Source organism: Eurosta solidaginis, chromosome X (assembly GCF_040869045.1).
Source record: "Eurosta solidaginis isolate ZX-2024a chromosome X, ASM4086904v1, whole genome shotgun sequence".
In the NCBI taxonomy this organism is placed as follows: Eukaryota; Metazoa; Arthropoda; class Insecta; order Diptera; family Tephritidae; genus Eurosta; species Eurosta solidaginis.
In genome coordinates, this window is record NC_090324.1 from 64,659,809 (window position 1) to 64,682,652 (window position 22,844).

Consider the following 22,844-nt stretch of genomic DNA (forward strand, 5'->3'; position numbering starts at 1 on the left):
AGCAATAGCAGTGTTATTTTGAATAGTAGAATTTCATTGAGCTATCAATCAGTGTGGTTATTAAGCAAGCTATTCGTTGCACAGTTTGTTATTGTGAAGTACTTTAATAAAGGCAATTTTACATTATTACAAATTGGAGTTATTTATTCAACAGTTTAGTGATTCGAACTTAGCAGAGGATTGCAAATAAGAGGATTTGCAGCAAAATCGTTACAATATTTTATAGTCGCTATTCAGAATCTCTAAATTAAGGACATGAGGCTTAAGCAGAATAATCTAGAATATTAACCATACTTTGCAGAAAAAAACTTACTTTCAGTTGGACAACGGAATGTTGAAGATAGTTCAATTATCTAAAAAATGCATTAATTAGGTTAACAAAGAATTTTGCATAATGACAGATGTTGGGAGCTATGCCTTCGGAGCAGTTCTTACTAAAGAATATGAAGGAAAAGAATTACCATTTGTCTATGCCTCCAGATCGTTCACAAAAGGCAAATAGGCTTATCAGAAATAGAGAAATTTTGGAAAAATGTTCTATCTCTAGAAGGGGGAAAAGAAAAGTGAAAGTAGCTTCTGTTTGTGAAAAATATTCAAGTTTTTAGTTTTGACGGTAAGTTATTATGAAACAGGTAAAGCACAAAATTTCGGATATGTTATAAGGGCATTGGGACGTTAGACATGTTTATATTTACTCATAACTTGCACAACAGTTAATTTTAGAACATTTAAAAATGGTAGAAGAAAAAATCGGGAACGCTAGCAAGTGTAAAGAATTGGACAAAAGCGACGCCATCAAGAGTTACGAAGAAAATTTTAACCAAAAGTGATACAGGTTAGGTAAGTTGAGCTGGCCTGTCTATAAAGACCTCACATAGACTGAATGTGTCTATAGTGTTACCAGAATTCGTTTGAAGACCAAACAAAGAACATCAGTCAGGTGCCAGGACTAACGTTATAGAATAACACCGTCCTCTTGGCAAATATTAAAAGTTTTCTAGGTCTTAGCTTAATTGCTGTCTCGACATCTTGCAACTCTGCAGCCTCTTATAGCTGGAGCCTTGACCTGGCGAGTGCAGGACACGAACGCAGAGCGTGCTTAACCGCTTCTTCCCACAGCACGCACTTCCTACATCTTCCGTTCCTGACGAGGCCTAACTTACGCCAGAAGGCAGTGTCCAGAAAGTATGACCATCATGGCCGCGAATCCAGTATAGATGTGAGGTCCGGCCTGAGCAAAGTTTTTACAATGCTTTGTATTCCAGGCCACTTCTTGATGAAGTACTGTGAGAGATTATTGCCTCAGCCGCTGCCTAACTATCAATATATATTGACGCGACCGCAGCCTAAGCAGGCTTCCTCCAAATTTTCTGCTGCTTTCTTCACGCCTATAATTTCCACCTGATAGAGGCTTCAGTAATCTGGCAGCCTGGAGGATATACTTATTACTTGATCGGCACAGTAAACAACGGAGCCAACCCCTTCCGTTAGTTTAGAACCATCGTTATACACTTGTCTAGTATGCTCTGCCATTTATGTACCATGGCGCCTATGCCAACACTCTGCAAGAAGCTACAGGCCTGCCAAAATACTGCCCTCAGAACCGCCACGGGTTGTCTTCTTATGTCCCCAGAACACCATCCACATAATGAGGCGAGAATACTCCCCATCAGGGAGAGAAATGAAATGCTAACCAAACAGTTCCTGTTGAATACCCAGAAACCTCGGCATCCCAACAGACATCTGATTGATGAGCGAACACCGCCCAGGGGATTAAGGAGTCATCTCCGTAAGCATTATTGCAATATGTCCTCACATGACACCAACCATCTCTTCAATTGTAATGTGGAACCAACGCCTCTAACACCCCTCTCAGTATGGTCCACCCCTGTTGAAACAGCAAGTTTCCTTGGACTCCCGTTAGAGGATATTGATGAGAATTTGTGATCGTTCACACCTATTAGATGGGTCGAAGCACTGCTACAACAACAACAACTAGATCGGCTTTTTCCGCGTTGGTGGTAACCCGACTCCAGGTGTCCAAGCATGTACATCCCAAGTGCTTGATCCATCATAGAGCTGGTTGTTAGGCATCTGCCGCTTATGATGACTGAAACGTCATCTGGATATGCCGTCAGTTTGACTGGTCCTCCGTCGAACCGCCTAGGTCGTTGGTTGATAACCAGCGTCCATAGCGTTGGTGATAAAACCCCAATACCATCCCAGCACTCCTCGTTTTCCGCAACTTGTGCAAGCTTAAAATTCTCTTTACCCTCTAAGAAGACATATTTCCATACTACACCATGGTGAATTTGCTTTTCCCTTCTCGGGGAAGAGTTCTGTTGCACGCAGTTGTCAGACCCTGTGAGAAGTTGTTGCACTCCTCCAACTCCTCGACGCTGGTAAACTGTTTAGACCTTGTTGTTGTAGCGATGAGGACACTCCCCGAATGTTATGAAAGTCTCAGCGTAAGCTCCCTTTAACATCATCGAGTAAGCTGGAGTCTGATCGTTATCTCTCTTAACATTTTTGTCTTTATTTCTCAAGCTTTTAAGTACTTGGTATATGGCTTTCCAGTACTTATACTTGTATCGACGATGCTTTTCAGATTTTTGTTTCTTCCATTCCAACTGGTTTGCCTCGTGGGTCTGGTGCTGGGGCGTTTGCCCTCCCCCTGCTGTCTCTTAAGAGCAGGCTTGTCAGGTTCAGGCGATCGCTGCCTCTTGTCTCTCGATACTTCTTTTTCTTCGTAGTGGTTGCAGAACTGAGCAGATCGTAGCAAATTTGTGTCAGTATCCTCTCTTCGACATTCTTCCACTGTCTCTCGGGTTCATGCCAAGCGATCGCTCTCATCGTTGGTTGGGTTAACCACTGGAGCCAAGAGTTGTATAATTTTTAATGCTGGCCGGTATTGTGAGAGGGTTTTCTTAAGCTCCCTATCTCGTTGTTCCCTTTCTAACGTTAGTTCTTTGTCCGGGCTAATATACTGCGATTTATCGAGCGCACTGACTGCATACTATCATCACTATCCGTGACCGAATCATCACCGATAGCAACTTCTTCCTCCCCGGCTTGCGACGCCATCGACTTTTCCTTCTTATCCCTACTTTGTTTTAAAATTTTTGAGTTCACCTGCCCCACAAGGCGGGAAAAGTGCTATAACTTTACAAAAAACTGAATGTCTAAAAACATTAACACAGTTTTTTTTTATTATTTATTATTTTTCATATTAAGGAGTAATGCTTGTATTTCCAGGAAACATCATCTCTTCACTAAAGAACGAATAGTAATATATTTGTAGCATTTAAAAAATTGGAAATCCACCACGAACGAACGTGAAATGTAGTTTACGTGATCAGTATTACACAAGTATTCGATGGATACAGCTATGATCATAGAAAGCATGTCGAGCGCAGACCCGGTTAGTTCATCTTATGCCCCTTTGAATAGCAATGTATCAAGTTTTAAAGAAAAAATCACTATACTCCAACTGGTTATTTCTCGTACCACCACAAAATGTAGCCCTGATTGGCATGTTGTTAAGAGCAGTTACGCTCGATTTATTAAGAAGAGGAACGAGTATCGTGATTCAACTTTGATGTTAAATAACACAATATTTTTAAAAATTAAAAGCGATATATTTCAATTGCAATCGCAGCCCACAGTTCTTCGATGTGTACTAAATGCGGGGGATATATATGTGTACTACAATAGCGTCATTGAACGAGCGCAAAATGAAATCATCATCAAATCATTGATAACGAATCTACAAAGGTATCATATTTATAAATCTTCGGCTAGCTTAATTATCAAATCATGTAAGCCCATATTGACAGTTAATTATAGTTTTGATGAAATTATAAATTTAAATCAATTGGAACTAAATAACAAGAAATGCTATCGTACGTCTGTCAATAAAGTATCTACATATGATTTGCATACATTTTGTTGTAATGAATCTGATTCGAGAAGAATTACATGCACCAACAAAGAATCCAACGTCAGTAACAATAAGAAGCAACTTAGTTTGGGGAACAGTCGTGCAGTCTATTGCTCTTCCGGTACAAGTGGCGAAAGCGGTGGCATACTAGTAACTCAAGAATGTGGAAGTTTAGTTCAGTATATACTTATATTATTGTTATCTTTATCACAAGTTTGTTGGACGCAAGCTTTACTTGTTGAACCGAAATATGCAGGCCTTGATGATTTTATTTCCGATAGTTCCCATAAACCGTATACAAATACTAGCATTGCCAGCGGTACTAATGTGAATAATATGAAATCCGCGATCGGACTGGGCAGAAGGAGTGAAAATCTAAAAAGTCCTTCATCCGGTGTCATCAGTTACATGAATAAGATGAATAACTTGGAACGGAGTGTTGCTGCTGTTCTAATAAAAGTTGCATATGGCACAACATCGACCACTAAGCGTAGTATTCCCGACAACAGTTATGTGGCAACTATAACAACAATTGCCACTCCTCCACTGACAACTTTAAGGTGAGTTGCACATCTACACATTTGTTAATGTTTATTGTAACACAACATAACGGCCAGTTTTACCCATTAGTGTCCTTTGGTATAATTGCTATTACGAATGTCGCTTACGCCCAGGAACTCCCTTCGAGGCAATTAAAATTGGGCGATTTTTTTAGGTTGAAAGGTAGCGTAAAAAATTTTTTTTTTGAAAATTGAGAAAATTCGCCTTCTCATCCCTTAAAATCAAAAAAACAAAAATAAATATCCTATGCGTATTTCTACTGAAAATGAGTTAACTGGTAAACATCAGCTTCATAAATAGGTTTATGCCAAAAATATGACGTGAAAGCACGACGTACAGCTTCCGAGCGACTTGAATAGTTTATATTACATTTATTAGCAATTTATTACGACAAAAAAAAAAAATTTATAGCTGCGTCCGGTTCCGAGAAAAGTGAGTGTCTGCTAGCTTAAGTCTCAAGCCAGCAGACACTTCGTGAAAACACGACGTACAGCTTCCGAACGACTTGAATAGTTTATATTACATTTATTGGCAAATTATTACCACAAAAAGGAATGTATAGCTGCGTCCGGTTCCGAGAAAAATGAGTGTCTGCTAGCTTAAGTCTCAAGCCAGCAGACACTTCGTGAAAACACGACGTACAGCTTCCGAGCGACTTCAATAGTTTATATTACATTTATTGGCAATTTATTACCACAAAAAAAAATTTATAGCTGCGTCCGGTTCCGAAAAAAGTGAGTGTCTGCTAACTTAAGACTCAAGCCAGCAAACACTTCGTGAAAACACGACGTACAGCTTTCGAACGACTTGAATAGTTTATATTATATTTATTGGCAATTTATTACCACAAAAAAAAAATGTATAGCTGCGTCCGGTTCCGAGAAAAGTGAGTGTCTGCTAGCTTAAGTCTCAAGCCAGCAGACACTTCGTGAAAACACGACGTACAGCTTCCGAGCGGCTTGAATAGTTTATTTTACATTTAATGGCAATTTATTACCACAGAAAAAAATTTATAGCTGCGTCCGGTTCCGAGAAAAATGAGTGTCTGCTAGCTTAAGACTCAAGCCAGCCGACACTTCGTGAAAACACAACGTAAAGCTTCCGAACGACTTGAATAGTTTATATTACATTTATTGGCAATTTATTACCACAAAAAAGAATGTATAGCTGCGTCCGGTTCCGAGAAAAATGAGTGTCTGCTAGCTTAAGTCTCAAGCCAGCAGACACTTCGTGAAAACACGACGTACAGCTTCCGAGCGACTTGAATAGTTTATATTACATTTATTGGCAATTTATTACCACAAAAAAATGTATAGCTGCGTCCGGTTCCGAGAAAAGTGAGTGTCTGCTAGCTTAAGTCTCAAGCCAGCAGACACTTCGTGAAAACACGACGTACATCTTCCGAACGACTTGAATAGTTTATATTACATTTATTGGCAATTTATTACCACAAAAAAGAATGTATAGCTGCGTCCTGTTCCGAGAAAAATAAGTATCTGCTAGCTTAAGTCTCAAGCCAGCAGACACTTCGTGAAAACACGACGTACAGCTCCCGAGCGGCTTGAATAGTTTATATTACATTTATTGGCAATTTATTACCACAAACAAACCATGTATAGCTGCGTCCGGTTCCGAGAAAAGTGAGTGTCTGCTAACTTAGGACTCAAGCCAGCAGACACTTCGTGAAAACACGACGTACAGCTTCCGAACGACTTTAATAGTTTATATTACATTTAGTGGTAATTTATTACCACAAAAAATGTATAGCTGCGTCCGGTTCCGAAAAAAGTGAGTGTTTGCTAGCTTAAGTCTCAAGCCAGCAGACACTTCGTGAAAACACGACGTACAGCTTCCGAACGACTTGAATAGTTTATATTACATTTATTGGCAATTTATTACCACAGAAAAAAATTTAAAGCTGCGTCCGGTTCCGAGAAAAGTGAGTGTCTGCTAGCTTAAGACTCAAGTCAGCCGACACTTCGTGAAAACACGACGTACATCTTCCGAACGACTTGAATAGTTTATATTACATTTATTGGCAATTTATTACCAAAAAAAAGAATGTATAGCTGCGTCCGGTTCCGAGAAAAATTAGTGTCTGCTAGCTTAAGTTTCAAGGCAGCAGACACTTCGTGAAAACACGACGTACAGCTTCCGAGCGACTTGAATAGTTTATATTACATTTATTGGCAATTTTTACCACAAAAAAAAAATGTGTAACTGCGTCCGGTTCCGAGAAAAGTGAGTGTCTGCTAGCTTAAGTCTCAAGCCAGCAGACACTTCGTGAAAACACGACGTACGGCTTCCGAACGACTTGAATAGTTTATATTACATTTATTGGCAATTTATTACCACAGAAAAAAATTTAAAGCTGCGTCCGGTTCCGAGAAAAGTGAGTGTGCTAGCTTAAGACTCAAGTCAGCCGACACTTCGTGAAAACACGACGTACATCTTCCGAACGACTTGAATAGTTTATATTACATTTATTGGCAATTTATTACCACAAAAAAGAATGTGTAGCTGCGTCCGGTTCCGAGAAAAAATTAGTGTCTGCTAGCTTAGGTTTCAAGGCAGCTGACACTTCGTGAAAACACGACGTACAGCTTCCGAACGACTTGAATAGTTTATATTACATTTATTGGCAATTTTTTACCACAAAAAAATGTATAGCTGCGTCCGGTTCCGAGAAAAGTGAGTGTCTGCTAGCTTAAGACTCAAGCCAGCAGACACTTCGTGAAAACACGACGTACAGCTTCCGAGTGACCTCAATAGTTTATATTACATTTATTGGCAATTTAATACCACAGAAAAAAATGTATAGCTGCGTCCGGTTCCGAGAAAAGTGAGTGTCTGCTAATTTAAGACTCAAGCCAGCCGACACTTCGTGAAAACACGACGTACAGCTTCCGAACGACTTTAATAGTTTATATTACATTTATTGGCAATTTATTACCACAAAAAAAATGTATAGCTGCGTCCGGTTCCGAGAAAAGTGACTATCTGCTAGCTTAAGACTCAAGCCAGCAGACACTTCGTGAAAACACGACGTACATCTTCCGAACGACTTGAATGGCTTATATTACATTTATTGGCAATTTGTGACAACAAAAAAAATTTATAGCTGCGCCCGGTTCCGAAAAAAATGAGTGTCTGCTAGCTTAAGACCCAAGCCAGCAGACACTTCGTGAAAACACGATGTACAGCTTCCGAACGACTTGAATAGTTTATATTACATTTATTGGCAATTTATTACGACAAAAAAAACTTATAGCTGCGTCCGGTTCCGAGAAAAGTGGCTATCTGCTAGCTTAAGACTCAAGCCAATAGACACTTCTTGAAAACACGACGTACAGCTTCCGAACCACTTGAATAGTTTATATTACATTTATTGTTACCATAAAAAAAATTTATAGCTGCATCCGGTTCCGAGAAAAGTGCGTGTCGGCTAGCTTAAGACTCAAGCCAATAGACACTTCGTAAAAACACGACGTACAACTTCTGAACGACTTGAATAGTTTATATTACATTTATTGGCAATTTATTACCACAACAAAAAATTTATAGCTGCGTCCGGTTCCGAGAAAAGTGAGTTTCTGCTAGCTTAAGACCCAAGCCAGCAGACACTTCACGAAAACACGACGTACAGCTTCCGAACGACTTGAATAGTTTATATTAAATTTTTTGGCAATTTTTTAAGACAAAAAAAAAAAACTTATAGCTGCGTCCGGTTCCGAGAAAAGTGAGTGTCTGCTAGCTTAAGACCCAAGCCAGCAGACACTTCATGAAAACACGACTTACAGCTTCCGAACGACTTGAATAGTTTATATTACATTTTTTGGCAATTTATTACAACAACAAAAAAAATTTATAGTTGCGTGCGGTTCCAAGAAAAGTGAGTGCCTGCTAGCTTAAGGCTTAAGATCCAAGCCAGCAGACCGTTCATGAAAACACGACGTACAGCTTCCACAAAAAAAAAAATGTATAGCTGCGTCCGGTTCAGAGGAAAGTGAGTGTCTGCTATCTTAAGACTCACTTCGTGAAAACACGACGTACAGCTTCCGAACGACTTGAATAGTTTATATTACATTTATTGGCAATTTATTACCATAAAAAAAATTTATAGCTGCGTCCGGTTCCGAGAAAAGTTAGTGTTTGCTAGCTTAAGACTCAAGCCAGCAGACACTTCGTAAAAATACGACGTACAACTTCTGAACGACTTGAATAGTTTATATTACATTTATTGGCAATTTGTTACCACAACAAAAATTTATAGCTGCGTCCGGTTCCGAGAAAAGTGAGTGTCTGCTAGCTTAAGACTCAAGCCAGCAGACACTTCGTGAAAACACGACGTACAGCTTCCGAGCGGCTTGAATAGTTTATATTACATTTAATGGCAATTTATTACCACAGACAAAAATGTATAGCTGCGTCCGGTTCCGAGAAAAATGAGTGTCTGCTAGCTTAAGACTCAAGCCAGCCGACACTTCGTGAAAACACAACGTAAAGCTTCCGAACGACTTGAATAGTTTATATTACATTTATTGGCAATTTATTACCACAAAAAAGAATGTATAGCTGCGTCCGGTTCCGAGAAAAATGAGTGTCTGTTAGCTTAAGTCTCAAGCCAGCAGACACTTCGTGAAAACACGACGTACAGCTTCCGAGCGCCTTGAATAGTTTATATTACATTTATTGGCAATTTATTACCACAAAAAAATGTATATCTGCGTCCGGTTCCGAGAAAAGTGAGTGTCTGCTAGCTTAAGTCTCAAGCCAGCAGACACTTCGTGAAAACACGACGTACATCTTCCGAACGACTTGAATAGTTTATATTACATTTATTGGCACTTTATTACCACAAAAAAGAATGTATACCTGCGTCCGGTTCCGAGAAAAATGAGTAGCTGCTAGCTTAAGTCTCAAGCCAGCAGACACTTCGTGAAAACACGACGTGCAGCTCCCGAGCGGCTTGAATAGTTTATATTACATTTATTGGCAATTTATTACCACAAAAAAACCATGTATAGCTGCGTCCGGTTCCGAGAAAAGTGAGTGTCTGCTAACTTAGGACTCAAGCCAGCAGACCCTTCGTGAAAACACGACGTACAGCTTCCGAACGACTTTAATAGTTTATATTACATTTATTGGTAATTTATTACCACACAAAATGTATAGCTGCGTCCGGTTCCGAGAAAAGTGAGTGTCCGCTAGCTTAAAACTCAAGCCAGCCGACACTTCGTGAAAACACGACGTACAGCTTCCGAACGACTTGAATAGTTTATATTACATTTATTGGCAATTTATTACCACAAAAAAAAAATGTATAGCTGCGTCCGGTTCCGAGAAAAGTGAGTGTCTGCTAGCTTAAGTCTCAAGCCAGCAGACACTTCGTGAAAACACGACGTACAGCTTCCGAGCGACTTGAATAGTTTATATTACATTTATTGGCAATTTATTACCACAAAAAAAAATGTATAGCTGCGTCCGGTTCCGGGAAAAATAAGTGTCTGCTAGCTTAAGTTTCAAGGCAGCATACACTTCGTGAAAACACGACGTACAGCTTCCGAGCGACTTGAATAGTTTATATTACATTTATTGGCAATTTATTACCACAAAAAAAATGTATAGCTGTGTCCGGTTCCGAGAAAAGTGAGTGTCTGCTAGCTTAAGTCTCAAGCCAGCAGACACTTCGTGAAAACACGACGTACAGCTTCCGAGCGACTTGAGGAGTTTATATTACATTTATTGGCAATTTATTACCACAAAAAAAAATGTATAGCTGCGTCCGGTTCCGAGAAAAGTGAGTGTCTGCTAACTTAGGACTCAAGCCAACAGACACTTCGTGAAAACACGACGTACAGCTTCCGAACGACTTGAATAGTTTATTTTACATTTATTGGCAATTTTTTACCACAAAAAAATGTATAGCTGCGTCCGGTTCCGAGAAAAGTGAGTGTCTGCTAGCTTAAGTCTCAAGCCAGCAGACACTTCGTGAAAACACGACGTACAGCTTCCGAACGACTTGAATAGTTTATATTACATTTATTGGCAAATTATTACCACAAAAAGGAATGTATAGCTGCGTCCGGTTCCGAGAAAAATGAGTGTCTGCTAGCTTAAGTCTCAAGCCAGTAGACACTTCGTGAAAACACGACGTACAGCTTCCGAGCGACTTCAATAGTTTATATTACATTTATTGGCAATTTATTACCACAAAAAAAAAAAATGTATAGCTGCGTCCGGTTCCGAAAAAAGTGAGTGTCTGCTAACTTAAGACTCAAGCCAGCAAACACTTCGTGAAAACACGACGTACAGCTTCCGAACGACTTGAATAGTTTATATTACATTTATTGGCAATTTATTGCCACAAACAAAAAATGTATAGCTGCGTCCGGTTTCGAGAAAAGTGAGTGTCTGCTAGCTTAAGACTCAAGCCAGCAGAAACTTCGTGAAAACACGACGTACAGCTTCCGAGCGGCTTGAATAGTTTATATTACATTTAATGGCAATTTATTACCACAGAAAAAAATGTATAGCTGCGTCCGGTTCCGAGAAAAATGAGTGTCTGCTAGCTTAAGACTCAAGCCAGCCGACACTTCGTGAAAACACAACGTAAAGCTTCCGAACGACTTGAATAGTTTATATTACATTTATTGGCAATTTATTACCACAAAAAAGAATGTATAGCTGCGTCCGGTTCCGAGAAAAATGAGTTTCTGCTAGCTTAAGTCTCAAGCCAGCAGACACTTCGTGAAAACACGACGTACAGCTTCCGAGCGACTTGAATAGTTTATATTACATTTATTGGCAATTTATTACCACAAAAAAATGTATAGCTGCCTCCGGTTCCGAGAAAAGTGATTGTCTGCTAGCTTAAGTCTCAAGCCAGCAGACACTTCGTGAAAACACGACGTACATCTTCCGAACGACTTGAATAGTTTATATTACATTTATTGGCAATTTATTACCACAAAAAAGAATGTATAGCTGCGTCCGGTTCCGAGAAAAATAAGTATCTGCTAGCTTAAGTCTCAAGCCAGCAGACACTTCGTGAAAACACGACGTACAGCTCCCGAGCGGCTTGAATAGTTTATATTACATTTATTGGCAATTTATTACCACAAAAAAACCATGTATAGCTGCGTCCGGTTCCGAGAAAAGTGAGTGTCTGCTAACTTAGGACTCAAGCCAGCAGACACTTCGTGAAAACACGACGTACAGCTTCCGAACGACTTTAATAGTTTATATTACATTTATTGGTAATTTATTACCACAAAAAATGTATAGCTGCGTCCGGTTCCGAAAAAAGCGAGTGTCTGCTAGCTTAAGACTCAAGCCAGCAGACACTTCGTGAAAACACGACGTACAGCTTCCGAACGACTTGAATGGTTTATATTACATTTATTGGCAATTTATTACAACAAAAAAAATTTATAGCTGCGCCCGGTTCCGAGAAAAGTGAGTATCTGCTAGCTTAAGACCCAAGCCAGCAGACACTTCGTGAAAACACGACGTACAGCTTCCGAGCGACTTGAATAGTTTATATTACATTTATTGGCAATTTATTAGCACAGAAAAAAATTTAAAGCTGCGTCCGGTTCCGAGAAAGGTGAGTGTCTGCTAGCTTAAGACTCAAGTCAGCCGACACTTCGTGAAAACACGACGTACATCTTCCGAACGACTTGAATAGTTTATATTACATTTATTGGCAATTTATTACCACAAAAAAGAATGTATAGCTGCGTCCGGTTCCGAGAAAAATTAGTGTCTGCTAGCTTAAGTTTCAAGGCAGCAGACACTTTGTGAAAACACGACGTACAGCTTCCGAGCGACTTGAATAGTTTATATTACATTTATTGGCAATTTATTACCACAAAAAAAAATGTATAACTGCGTCCGGTTCCGAGAAAAGTGAGTGTCTGCTAGCTTAAGTCTCAAGCCAGCAGACACTTCGTGAAAACACGACTACGGCTTCCGAACGACTTGAGTAGTTTATATTACATTTATTGGCAATTTATTACCACAAAAAAGAATGTATAGCTGCGTCCGGTTCCGGGAAAAATGAGTGTCTGCTAGCTTAAGTCTCAAGCCAGCAGACACTTCGTGAAAACACGACGTACAGCTTCCGAGCGACTTGAGAAGTTTATATTACATTTATTGGCAATTTATTACCACAAAAAAAATGTATAGCTGCGTCCGGTTCCGAGAAAAGTGAGTGTCTGCTAACTTAGGACTCAAGCCAACAGACACTTCGTGAAAACACGACGTACAGCTTCCGAACGACTTGAATAGTTTATATTACATTTATTGGCAATTTTTTACCACAAAAAAATGTATAGCTGCGTCCGGTTCCGAGAAAAGTGACTATCTGCTAGCTTAAGACTCAAGCCAGCAGACACTTCGTGAAAACACGACGTACATCTTCCGAACGACTTGAATGGCTTATATTACATTTATTGGCAATTTGTGACAACAAAAAAAATTTATAGCTGCGCCCGGTTCCGAAAAAAGTGAGTGTCTGCTAGCTTAAGACCCAAGCCAGCAGACACTTCGTGAAAACACGATGTACAGCTTCCGAACGACTTGAATAGTTTATATTACATTTATTGGCAATTTATTACGACAAAAAAAACTTATAGCTGCGTCCGGTTCCGAGAAAAGTGGCTATCTGCTAGCTTAAGACTCAAGCCAATAGACACTTCTTGAAAACACGACGTACAGCTTCCGAACCACTTGAATAGTTTATATTACATTTATTGTTACCATAAAAAAATTTATAGCTGCATCCGGTTCCGAGAAAAGTGCGTGTCGGCTAGCTTAAGACTCAAGCCAGCAGACACTTCGTGAAAACACGACGTACAGCTTCCGAACGACTTGAGTAGTTTATATTACATTTAATTGCAATTTAATACCACCAAAAAATTTATAGCTGCGCCCGGTTCCGAGAAAAGTTTGTGAGGACCCCAAAGTCGAGGACTTTGTATCCTCACAACATACACATATCCATACATTTTTCTAAAGAAGATACGTTTTGAAATAACTTGGAGTTTATATTTGAATTTACCACTTATACATTTTTTATGAAATATACATATGTATACCTTTATGAATTATACTCTAAATACATATATTCGGTTGTACGTTGAATTGATAATTATTAAATCGAAGGACAAATTAGATTTGCGCACTTTTGCACGGAAGCAAAGTATTTACATTTTCGCAAACATAAACTTTGAATATAGGATCACCCTAACATGCATTAAATATTTGGAAAGTAGATACGCACAAAACATAAAAATGCAGCGGTCGATCAACCCTTTGCACACTCAAAATCCACTGTACCCAGTTACAAATACAACATACATAATAACTTAAGTGAACGGAGATCAGCAGCAAGTCGTCAAAATAAGCGCCGCTACTAATTGAAATTTCGTTATACATATTTACGCACTAGCATACAACACACCAACGCACGCTGGCAGAAGCATTGGGCAAAGCAAAACACAACATTAGAATCAGGTGACCACAAACAAATATACAAACACACAATATATAAACCAAAGCCTGGAAAGCACGGTATGAGCAAGTACAAAGGGATTGTATTCAATAAGGAGCATTATGGTGCATGGAAATTCATGGGAAAGAAATATTTACCAGAATAACAGTTGTTTTATATTGTTAATACTATTAGTTGAAAGTTGTTATTATAAAATAACCGTTTGCCTGCGTGCAAAAATTAGTATATAAGGGCGACGAGTTCGCATTGAAATTCAGAGATTAGGAGACAGGCATACGAGTCGGTAGGCTTTATCACTACCGACCAAGAGTACACCTGAAGGCTTTTTCACTTCATTTGTACTTAGAGTATACTCGTCTGGAGGCTTTATCACTCCATTCGACCGCAGAGGTTGGCCGAGGGCTTTATCACCTCCGTCACCTCTTATAGAGCAAGGAAATCAGCCTAGGAGTAGAAAAGTAGAATTTTATCAAATAAATAATTTTTTATAACGTTTTGTATCGAACAAAACAGAGTTATTCTTTCAGAAGGACCGTTAGGAATTTCTACTTCCAGGAATCCTGGACGGACTGAGCACAACCCCGGCAAAGTCAAGGAAAAGTCCGTCACATTTTGGCGCCCGAGCAGGTTAAATAGAGCAAATTTTATGATAAACTTTCAAAGAATCAGAAACGAAGAGGGAAACAAGGTTCACACACTTCTGGGTTAATACGACGAGGATATAAAGCATAACAATGGTAAAGGTATCGTGGGTATACTATCTCACTCGAGAGGATCTGGTAGCCTACAGCACGGAATTTGGGATGGAGGATGGCGGAACGGTTGACGAACTAAGAAAACGATTGTCGACATTCATCCAAGAGGAGAAGGAGAACGAGAACTTACGGGATCGATTCACAGAGTTGGCGATTCGGCATGCGCGGTTAACAAATCCACAAGCGTCAAAGACAAGCAACGAACTAAATTCACCAAGAAATGATAAACAGGCAAATGGTGCACCCAATCAATTGGAGGTCGGACAACCGCCGGTACATTTTATTCAGCAGCCTGGTATGTACGCAACGACAAATTATATTCAACAGCCTGGCACATATGCAACGACCATGGACAGAGTAAGGAAGTGGGGATTAAAGTACGACGGAGGCAAAGATCCCCTAGGATTCATCGAAAGAGTGGAGGAGCTAGCAGATGGGTATGAAATCAACCGCAACACAATTCCAAAAGCGCTGCCGGAGTTATTGAAGGACAAAGCATTGGTATGGTACAGGAATAACAACCGGCATTGGCAGGAGTGGGACACCTTCAAGAAGGACTTCCTGAAGTTCTTCCTAAGCTCCCGATACTTAGAGCAATTGGAGGATGAAATTCGTATGCGCGTACAACGACAAGGTGAGCTATTTAAAGATTATGTCTTGGCACTACAAGGAATCATGCGTCACGCGGGTTACACCGAGGAGCAGAAATTAACCCGCATCTACAGAAACTCGCGCAGAGAGTACCAACTATATATAAAGCGAAGCGAGGTCAGCAATCTTGAGGAGCTGGTAAGTTTAGCTCAAGACTATGAAAATATTATTCCTGACAGGGAACCAATGCGACCAACTACAAGGCCATGCATACCACGGCGGCAAGAAGGTCAGTACCAGTGTCTCCAGGCAGAACAAAGACAGGAAGAGCGAGTAGAAACCCAACAACAGCAGAGGTCAGAGCCACAACAAGAATATGTAGATACAAGAATGGCCTGCAGACGATGCGGAAGAGGTGGTCACTTCTCATACGGGTGCCGAGGCACAAGAAGAGAATTTTGCTGGATTTGTGGTAAGATAGGCGTGCTCACTCGTGATTGTTGTAGGAAGCCACAGGGAAACGGCCAGAGACCACATTGGAACCGGGGGATGGGGTCTTCGGAAGTGCAACCTCGGAGAAATTAAGCATGTTCAAATACACAAACGGCCGCATATTGGTAACAGCTTATGTGAACGGAGAAGAAGCAGTAGCAGCGATTGACACGGGAGCGACGAGGAGCTTTATAAGTGATGCAATGGCGAGAAGATTAAAAACTGGCAAATTCAAGGAAGTAAAGACGCGAGTAAGAATGAGCGATGGCAGAGAAATAATAATCAAAGAAGCGGTAGATGCAGAATTAAGAATCGGTGGTAAAGTACAGAGGAACGAGATGCTAATCCTACCGGGACTGGGCGACGATGTGGTAATTGGCACGGACTATCTGGCGAAGGTAAACTTGGAGATGAGATGTGGTGGTAAAGAAATAACGTTGAGAGTAGACGAAGGGAAGCAAGAGGTAGTGACATGTACAACTATGGTCGAAACGAATAGCGAAGATTTCAGGGAACACGACCCAATGGCGGCGATAGCAACTAGCAAGACAGAGGATTCGGTGAGTAAATTTCTGAGCCAAGAATTACAGGTGTTCGCAAACATGTCAGGAGTATCCAACGTGGCCACACACAAAATAGTTATGAGGGACGACCGTCCAATTAAGCAAAGGTACTATCCGAAGAATCCGAAAATGCAAGAAATTATCAACAAGGAAGTCGACGAGCTGATCGAAAAAGGTTGCATCGAACCATCGAATAGCCCGCACAGCGCACCCATAGTTTTGGCAAAGAAGAAGAATGGCAAATGGAGACTCTGCGTAGACTATCGTCAACTAAACGCAAGATCAGTACCAGACGCATACGCTTTACCACGTATACAACATATCTTGGACAAATTAAAAAGCGCGAGATTTATTAGTAGCCTCGAAATGGATATTGGCAAATACCTATGGAAGCAAGCAGCAAGTAATACACCGCATTCACAGTACCTGGGCGTGGACTATACCAATGGAGGGTGATGCCATTTGGCTTGCACTCAGCCCCAGCAACTTTTCAGAGAGCACTTGATCGTGTCATAGGACCAGAACTGGAGCCATACGCGTTTGCATACCTCGACGATATTATCATTACAACCAAACATTGGAAGAGCACATTGCACATTTAACAGAAGTATTTCGAAGGCTGCATAGAGCGAACCTGAGGTTAAACCCGGAAAAATGTGAGTTTTTTAAGAAAAGGTTAAAATATCTAGGTCATGTCGTTAGCGAGGAAGGGATCCATACCGACCCAGACAAGATAGCAGCCATCAAAGAACTGCAACCACCGAAGAATATACGAGAGTTACGACGTTTTCTAGGAGTCGTGTCATGGTATAGAAGATTCGTGCCGGATTTTTCACAAGTATCACACCCGTTAACATCTATGCTTAAGAAAGGTAGTAAGTGGAGGTGGTCTGAAGAGCAACAATCAGCATTCGAAGCACTCAAGGCAGCACTGACGCAGGCACCGGTACTCGCTTGTGCAGATTTCTCAAGGAAGTTTAGTTTACAGACGGATGCAAGTGATTTTGGTCTTGGTGCAGTACTTACGCAAGGTTCAGGCGACGAAGAGCGAGTAATAGCATACGCAAGCCGCAGGTTAAACAAGGCAGAGATGAACTACTCACCGACAGAAAAGGAGTGTTTGGCAATAGTCTGGGCAATACGAAGGATGAGGCCATACGTAGAAGGATACACGTTTACAGTAATAACAGATCACCTAGCGTTGAAATGGTTGAATGCGATAGAGAGTCCGACTGGTCGGATTGCGAGATGGGCGCTGGAACTACAGCAATACTCATTTGACGTACAGTATCGAAAAGGAAAGTTGAACGTTGTGGCAGATGCATTATCAAAACAACCGATGGACGAGCAGTTGGGTACGTTGACGATGGATGACGGAAAAGACGAGTGCAAGTGGCTTAAAGCTAAGATGGAAGATGTAAGGAAGGCCCCGGAGAAATTTCCAGAGTACGTTATCGAGGAAGGAAAGTTGTACAGACGCATAGGAAGTCAGGTGGATGACGAAGATGCAGTGCCATGGAAGCTGTGTGTCCCGACTTCACAGCGACGCAGAGTGCTAGAGGAGATTCACGACACACCGAGCGCAGGGCATATGGGCATCCGAAAATCGATAGCAAGAGCAACAACACGTTACTATTGGCCAGGAATGTTCAGGGATGTAAGAAAGTACGTACAGCAGTGTCACACATGTCAAATTTACAAACCGAGTCAACAGCCAGCCGCAGGTAAGATGCTAACGAAGATTGCAGAGGAGCCTTGGGCAACAGTCTGTGCAGACTTTGTTGGTCCAATGCCACGATCGAAGCACAATGGCACTAGTATTCTTAGACAAATTTTCAAAATGGGTAGAAGTAACACCAATCAGAAAGGCAACGACAGAATGTTTAATAAGAGGATTTCGAGAGAGGATTTTGGCACGGTTCGGTGTTCCAAAAGTATTTATTACGGCCAACGGAGCACAGTTTATAAGCAGACGTTTTAAGAGATTTTTAGAGGGACTTGGCGTGAGACACCAATTAACGGCACCGTACACACCGCAGGAGAACCCAACAGAGAGGGCAAACAGGAACATCAAGAGGATGATAGCACAATTTACGGGAAAAGAGCAGAAGACATGGGATGAGTTGTTACCAGAGATAACGCTGGCATTGAATACAAGTGTATGTGAATCGACAGGTTACAGTCCAGCATACATAGTACAAGGGAGGGAACCGAGAATCCCCAACAGCCTTTACGATGAGCAGACATTTGGTACAGGTGAGAAATTAGCGAACCCAGGAGAGAAGTCAACGAGGATGAAAGAAATATTCGAGATGGTACGACGGAAGCAAGAGAGAGCATCTATAGAGCAAGCGAAGTATTACAATTTAAGAAGAAGGCAATGGCGACCGGCGATAGACGACCTAGTGCTGGTAAAGGAGCATCAGCTATCAAAAGCGGTAGATAACTTTACAGCCAAACTAGCGCCAAGGTACAGTGGACCTCACTGGGTAATGAACTTTGTGTCACCAGTGATCGTAGAACTAGACAAAGTCTTTAGAGGAAGGAGGTGGACAGCCCACCCAAGTGAGCTGAAAGCATACCACGCAACCGACGCCGCCGACAACAACGAATCCAGGAAGCAAAGTCATAAAGAGAGATACAAAAAGGACGCTAGTGAAGATCAAACCGCGTCAACATCGTCCAATCGAACAGCAAACAACAAGCCCGAGGTACAACAACAGAAAAATAACAGCGAGGTAGCCATTTGCGGTACGCCCACACGAGTCAGCGAAGAGACCGAGAGACAACACGGAGAGAACCAAGGTACAAGTCAACAGCTGATAGCATACAGAGACGGTCAAGTACAAAACATTGCGGAGAATCAGGTACGAATATTTCCAGAAAACAAATTACAGATCGCCAGAGAACCGGCGCATGGAACAAGATTACACCTGGGAAGGCAGTTCGCTATGGCAGCCTGAAACGAACACACACCCCGAGACAACTGCGGAATTACAGACTATTTTGTAAGATTCTACTTCAATCCGGATGAAATCGGTAGTAACGGACATGCCCAACCGAGACAGTGTCAAATTATACACGAAGAAATTTCATATCAAGAAGTACCCGGAAGTCGGATCAACGAATAAAAACTCGGTAAACTCTAACCACAATTACATAAATATCTCGTAAACATACTCTTTAACTATGCGCATGATATACCACTTTTTTTTTTTTCGGGAGAGGATTTTGGCACGGTTCGGTGTTCCAAAAGTATTTATTACGGACAACGGAGCACAGTTTATAAGCAGACGTTTTAAGAGATTTTTAGAGGGACTTGGCGTGAGACACCAATTAACGGCACCGTACACACCGCAGGAGAACCCAAAAGAGAGGGCAAACAGGAACATCGAGAGGATGATAGCACAATTTACGGGAAAATAGCAGAAGACATGGGATGAGTTGTTACCAGAGATAACGCTGGCATTGAATACAAGTGTATGTGAATCGACAGGTTACAGTCCAGCATACATAGTACAAGGGAGGGAACCGAGAATCCCCAACAGCCTTTACGATGAGCAGACATTTGGTACAGGTGAGAAATTAGCGAACCCAGGAGAGAAGTCAACGAGGATGAAAGAAATATTCCAGATGGTACGACGGAAGCAAGAGAGAGCATCTATAGAGCAAGCGAAGTATTACAATTTAAGAAGAAGGCAATGGCGACCGGCGATAGGCGACCTAGTGCTGGTAAAGGAGCATCAGCTATCAAAAGCGGTAGATAACTTTACAGCCAAACTAGCGCCAAGGTACAGTGGACCTCACCGGGTAATGAAATTTGTGTCACCAGTGATCGTAGAACTAGACAAAGTCTTCAGAGGAAGGAGGAGGACAGCCAACCCAAGTGAGCTGAAAGCATACCACGCAACCGACGCCGCCGACAACAACGAATCCAGGAAGCAAAGTCATAAAGAGAGATACAAAAAGGACGCTAGTGAAGATCAAACCGCGTCAACATCGTCCAATCGAACAGCAAACAACAAGCCCGAGGTACAACAACAGAAAAATAACAGCGAGGTAGCCATTTGCGGTAAGCTCACACGAGTCAGCGAAGAGACCGAGAGACAACACGGAGAGAACCAAGGTACAAGTCAACAGCTGATAGCATACAGAGACGGTCGAGTACAAAACATTGCGGAGAATCAGGTACGAATATTTCCAGAAAACAAATTACAGATCGCCAGAGAACCGGCGCATGGAACAAGATTACACCTGGGAAGGCAGTTCGCTATGGCAGCCTTAAACGAACACACACCCCGAGACAACTGCGGAATTACAGACTATTTTGTAAGATTCTACTTCAATCCGGATGAAATCGGTAGTAACGGACATGCCCAACCGAGACAGTGTCAAATTATACACGAAGAAATTTCATATCAAGAAGTACCCGGAAGTCGGATCAACGAATAAAAACTCGGTAAACTCTAACCACAATTACATAAATATCTCGTAAACATACTCTTTAACTATGCGCATGATATACCACGTTTTTTTTTTAAATCCACCATACATGGCGGGAACACCCTAAGGAAAATCCACCAGTTTTTCATTTATTTTATAGACTGGCATCACACATACCGCCGACGGGAAGGGCAGCGAAACGCCAACAATCAACGACAAAAACAGCGACATATTGAGCCTGATGGCCAGCGACTGCAGCGACGACGAACAGCATGGGCAAACACCACTTCCGCGTACGGATCACGCGCACCGACATGGTTCGCATTGAAATTCAGAGATTAGGAGACAGGCATACGAGTCGGTAGGCTTTATCACTACCGACCAAGAGTACACCTGAAGGCTTTTTCACTTCATTTGTACTTAGAGTATACTCGTCTGGAGGCTTTATCACTCCATTCGACCGCAGAGGTTGTCCGAGGGCTTTATCACCTCCGTCACCTCTTATAGAGCAAGGAAATCAGCCTAGGAGTAGAAAAGTAGAATTTTATCAAATAAATAATTTTTTATAACGTTTTGTATCGAACAAAACAGAGTTATTCTTTCAGAAGGACCGTTAGGAATTTCTATTTCCAGGAACCCTGGACGGACTGAGAACAACCCCGGCAAAGTCAAGGAAAAGTCCGTCACAAGTTATTGTCTGCTAGCTTAAGACTCAAGCCAGCAGACACTTCGTAAAAACACGACGTACAACTTCTGAACGACTTGAATAGTTTATACTACATTTATTGGCAATTTATTACCACAACAAAAAATTTATAGCTGCGTCCGGTTCCGAGAAAAGTGAGTTTCTGCTAGCTTAAGACCCAAGCCAGCAGACACTTCACGAAAACACGACGTACAGCTTCCGAACGACTTGAATAGTTTATATTACATTTTTTGGAAATTTTTTACGACAAAAAAAAAAAACTTATAGCTGCGTCCGGTTCCGAGAAAAGTTAGTGTTTGCTAGCTTAAGACTCAAGCCAGCAGACACTTCGTAAAAACACGACGTACAACTTCTGAACGACTTGAATAGTTTATATTACATTTATTGGCAATTTGTTACCACAACAAAATATTTATAGCTGCGTGCGGTTCCGAGAAAAGTGAGTGTCTGCTAGCTTAAGACTCAAGCCAGCCGACACTTCGTGAAAACACAACGTAAAGCTTCCGAACGACTTGAATAGTTTATATTACATTTATTGGCAATTTATTACCACAAAAAAGAATGTATAGCTTCGTCCGGTTCCGAGAAAAATGAGTGTCTGCTAGCTTAAATCTCAAGCCAGCAGACACTTCGTGAAAACACGACGTACAGCTTCCGAGCGCCTTGCATAGTTTATATTACATTTATTGGCAATTTATTACCACAAAAAAATGTATATCTACGTCCGGTTCCGAGAAAAGTGAGTGTCTGCTAGCTTAAGTCTCAAGCCAGCAGACACTTCGTGAAAACACGACGTACATCTTCCGAACGACTTGAATAGTTTAGATTACATTTATTGGCAATTTATTACCACAAAAAAGAATGTATAGCTGCGTCCGGTTCCGAGAAAAATGAGTAGCTGCTAGCTTAAGTCTCAAGCCAGCAGACACTTCGTGAAAACACGACGTACAGCTCCCGAGCGGCTTGAATAGTTTATATTACATTTATTGGCAATTTATTACCACAAAAAAACCATGTATAGCTGCGTCCGGTTCCGAGAAAAGTGAGTGTCTGCTAACTTAGGACTCAATCCAGCAGACCCTTCGTGAAAACACGACGTACAGCTTCCGAACGACTTTAATAGTTTATATTACATTTATTGGTAATTTATTACCACAAAAAATGTATAGCTGCGTCCGGTTCCGAAAAAAGCGAGTGTCTGCTAGCTTAAGACTCAAGCCAGCAGACACTTCGTGAAAACACGACGTACAGCTTCCGAGCGACTTGAATAGTTTAT

At 41.3% G+C, this 22,844-nt stretch overlaps 1 protein-coding gene across 4 annotated transcripts in view; it reads left to right on the forward strand.

Annotated features, from left to right (window-relative positions):
* LOC137234645 (uncharacterized) overlaps positions 1–22,844 on the forward strand; it is a 359,902-nt gene that overhangs the window by 289,054 nt on the left and 48,004 nt on the right. For 3 of the 4 annotated variants that reach the window (XM_067758100.1, XM_067758103.1, XM_067758101.1), the window contains exon 2: positions 3,256–4,500. In XM_067758100.1, the coding sequence (XP_067614201.1) occupies positions 3,377–4,500 (1,124 nt within the window). In that variant the 5' untranslated portion in view covers positions 3,256–3,376. The remainder of the gene's footprint in view (positions 1–3,255; positions 4,501–22,844) is intronic. The other variant, XM_067758102.1, reaches the window with a different exon arrangement.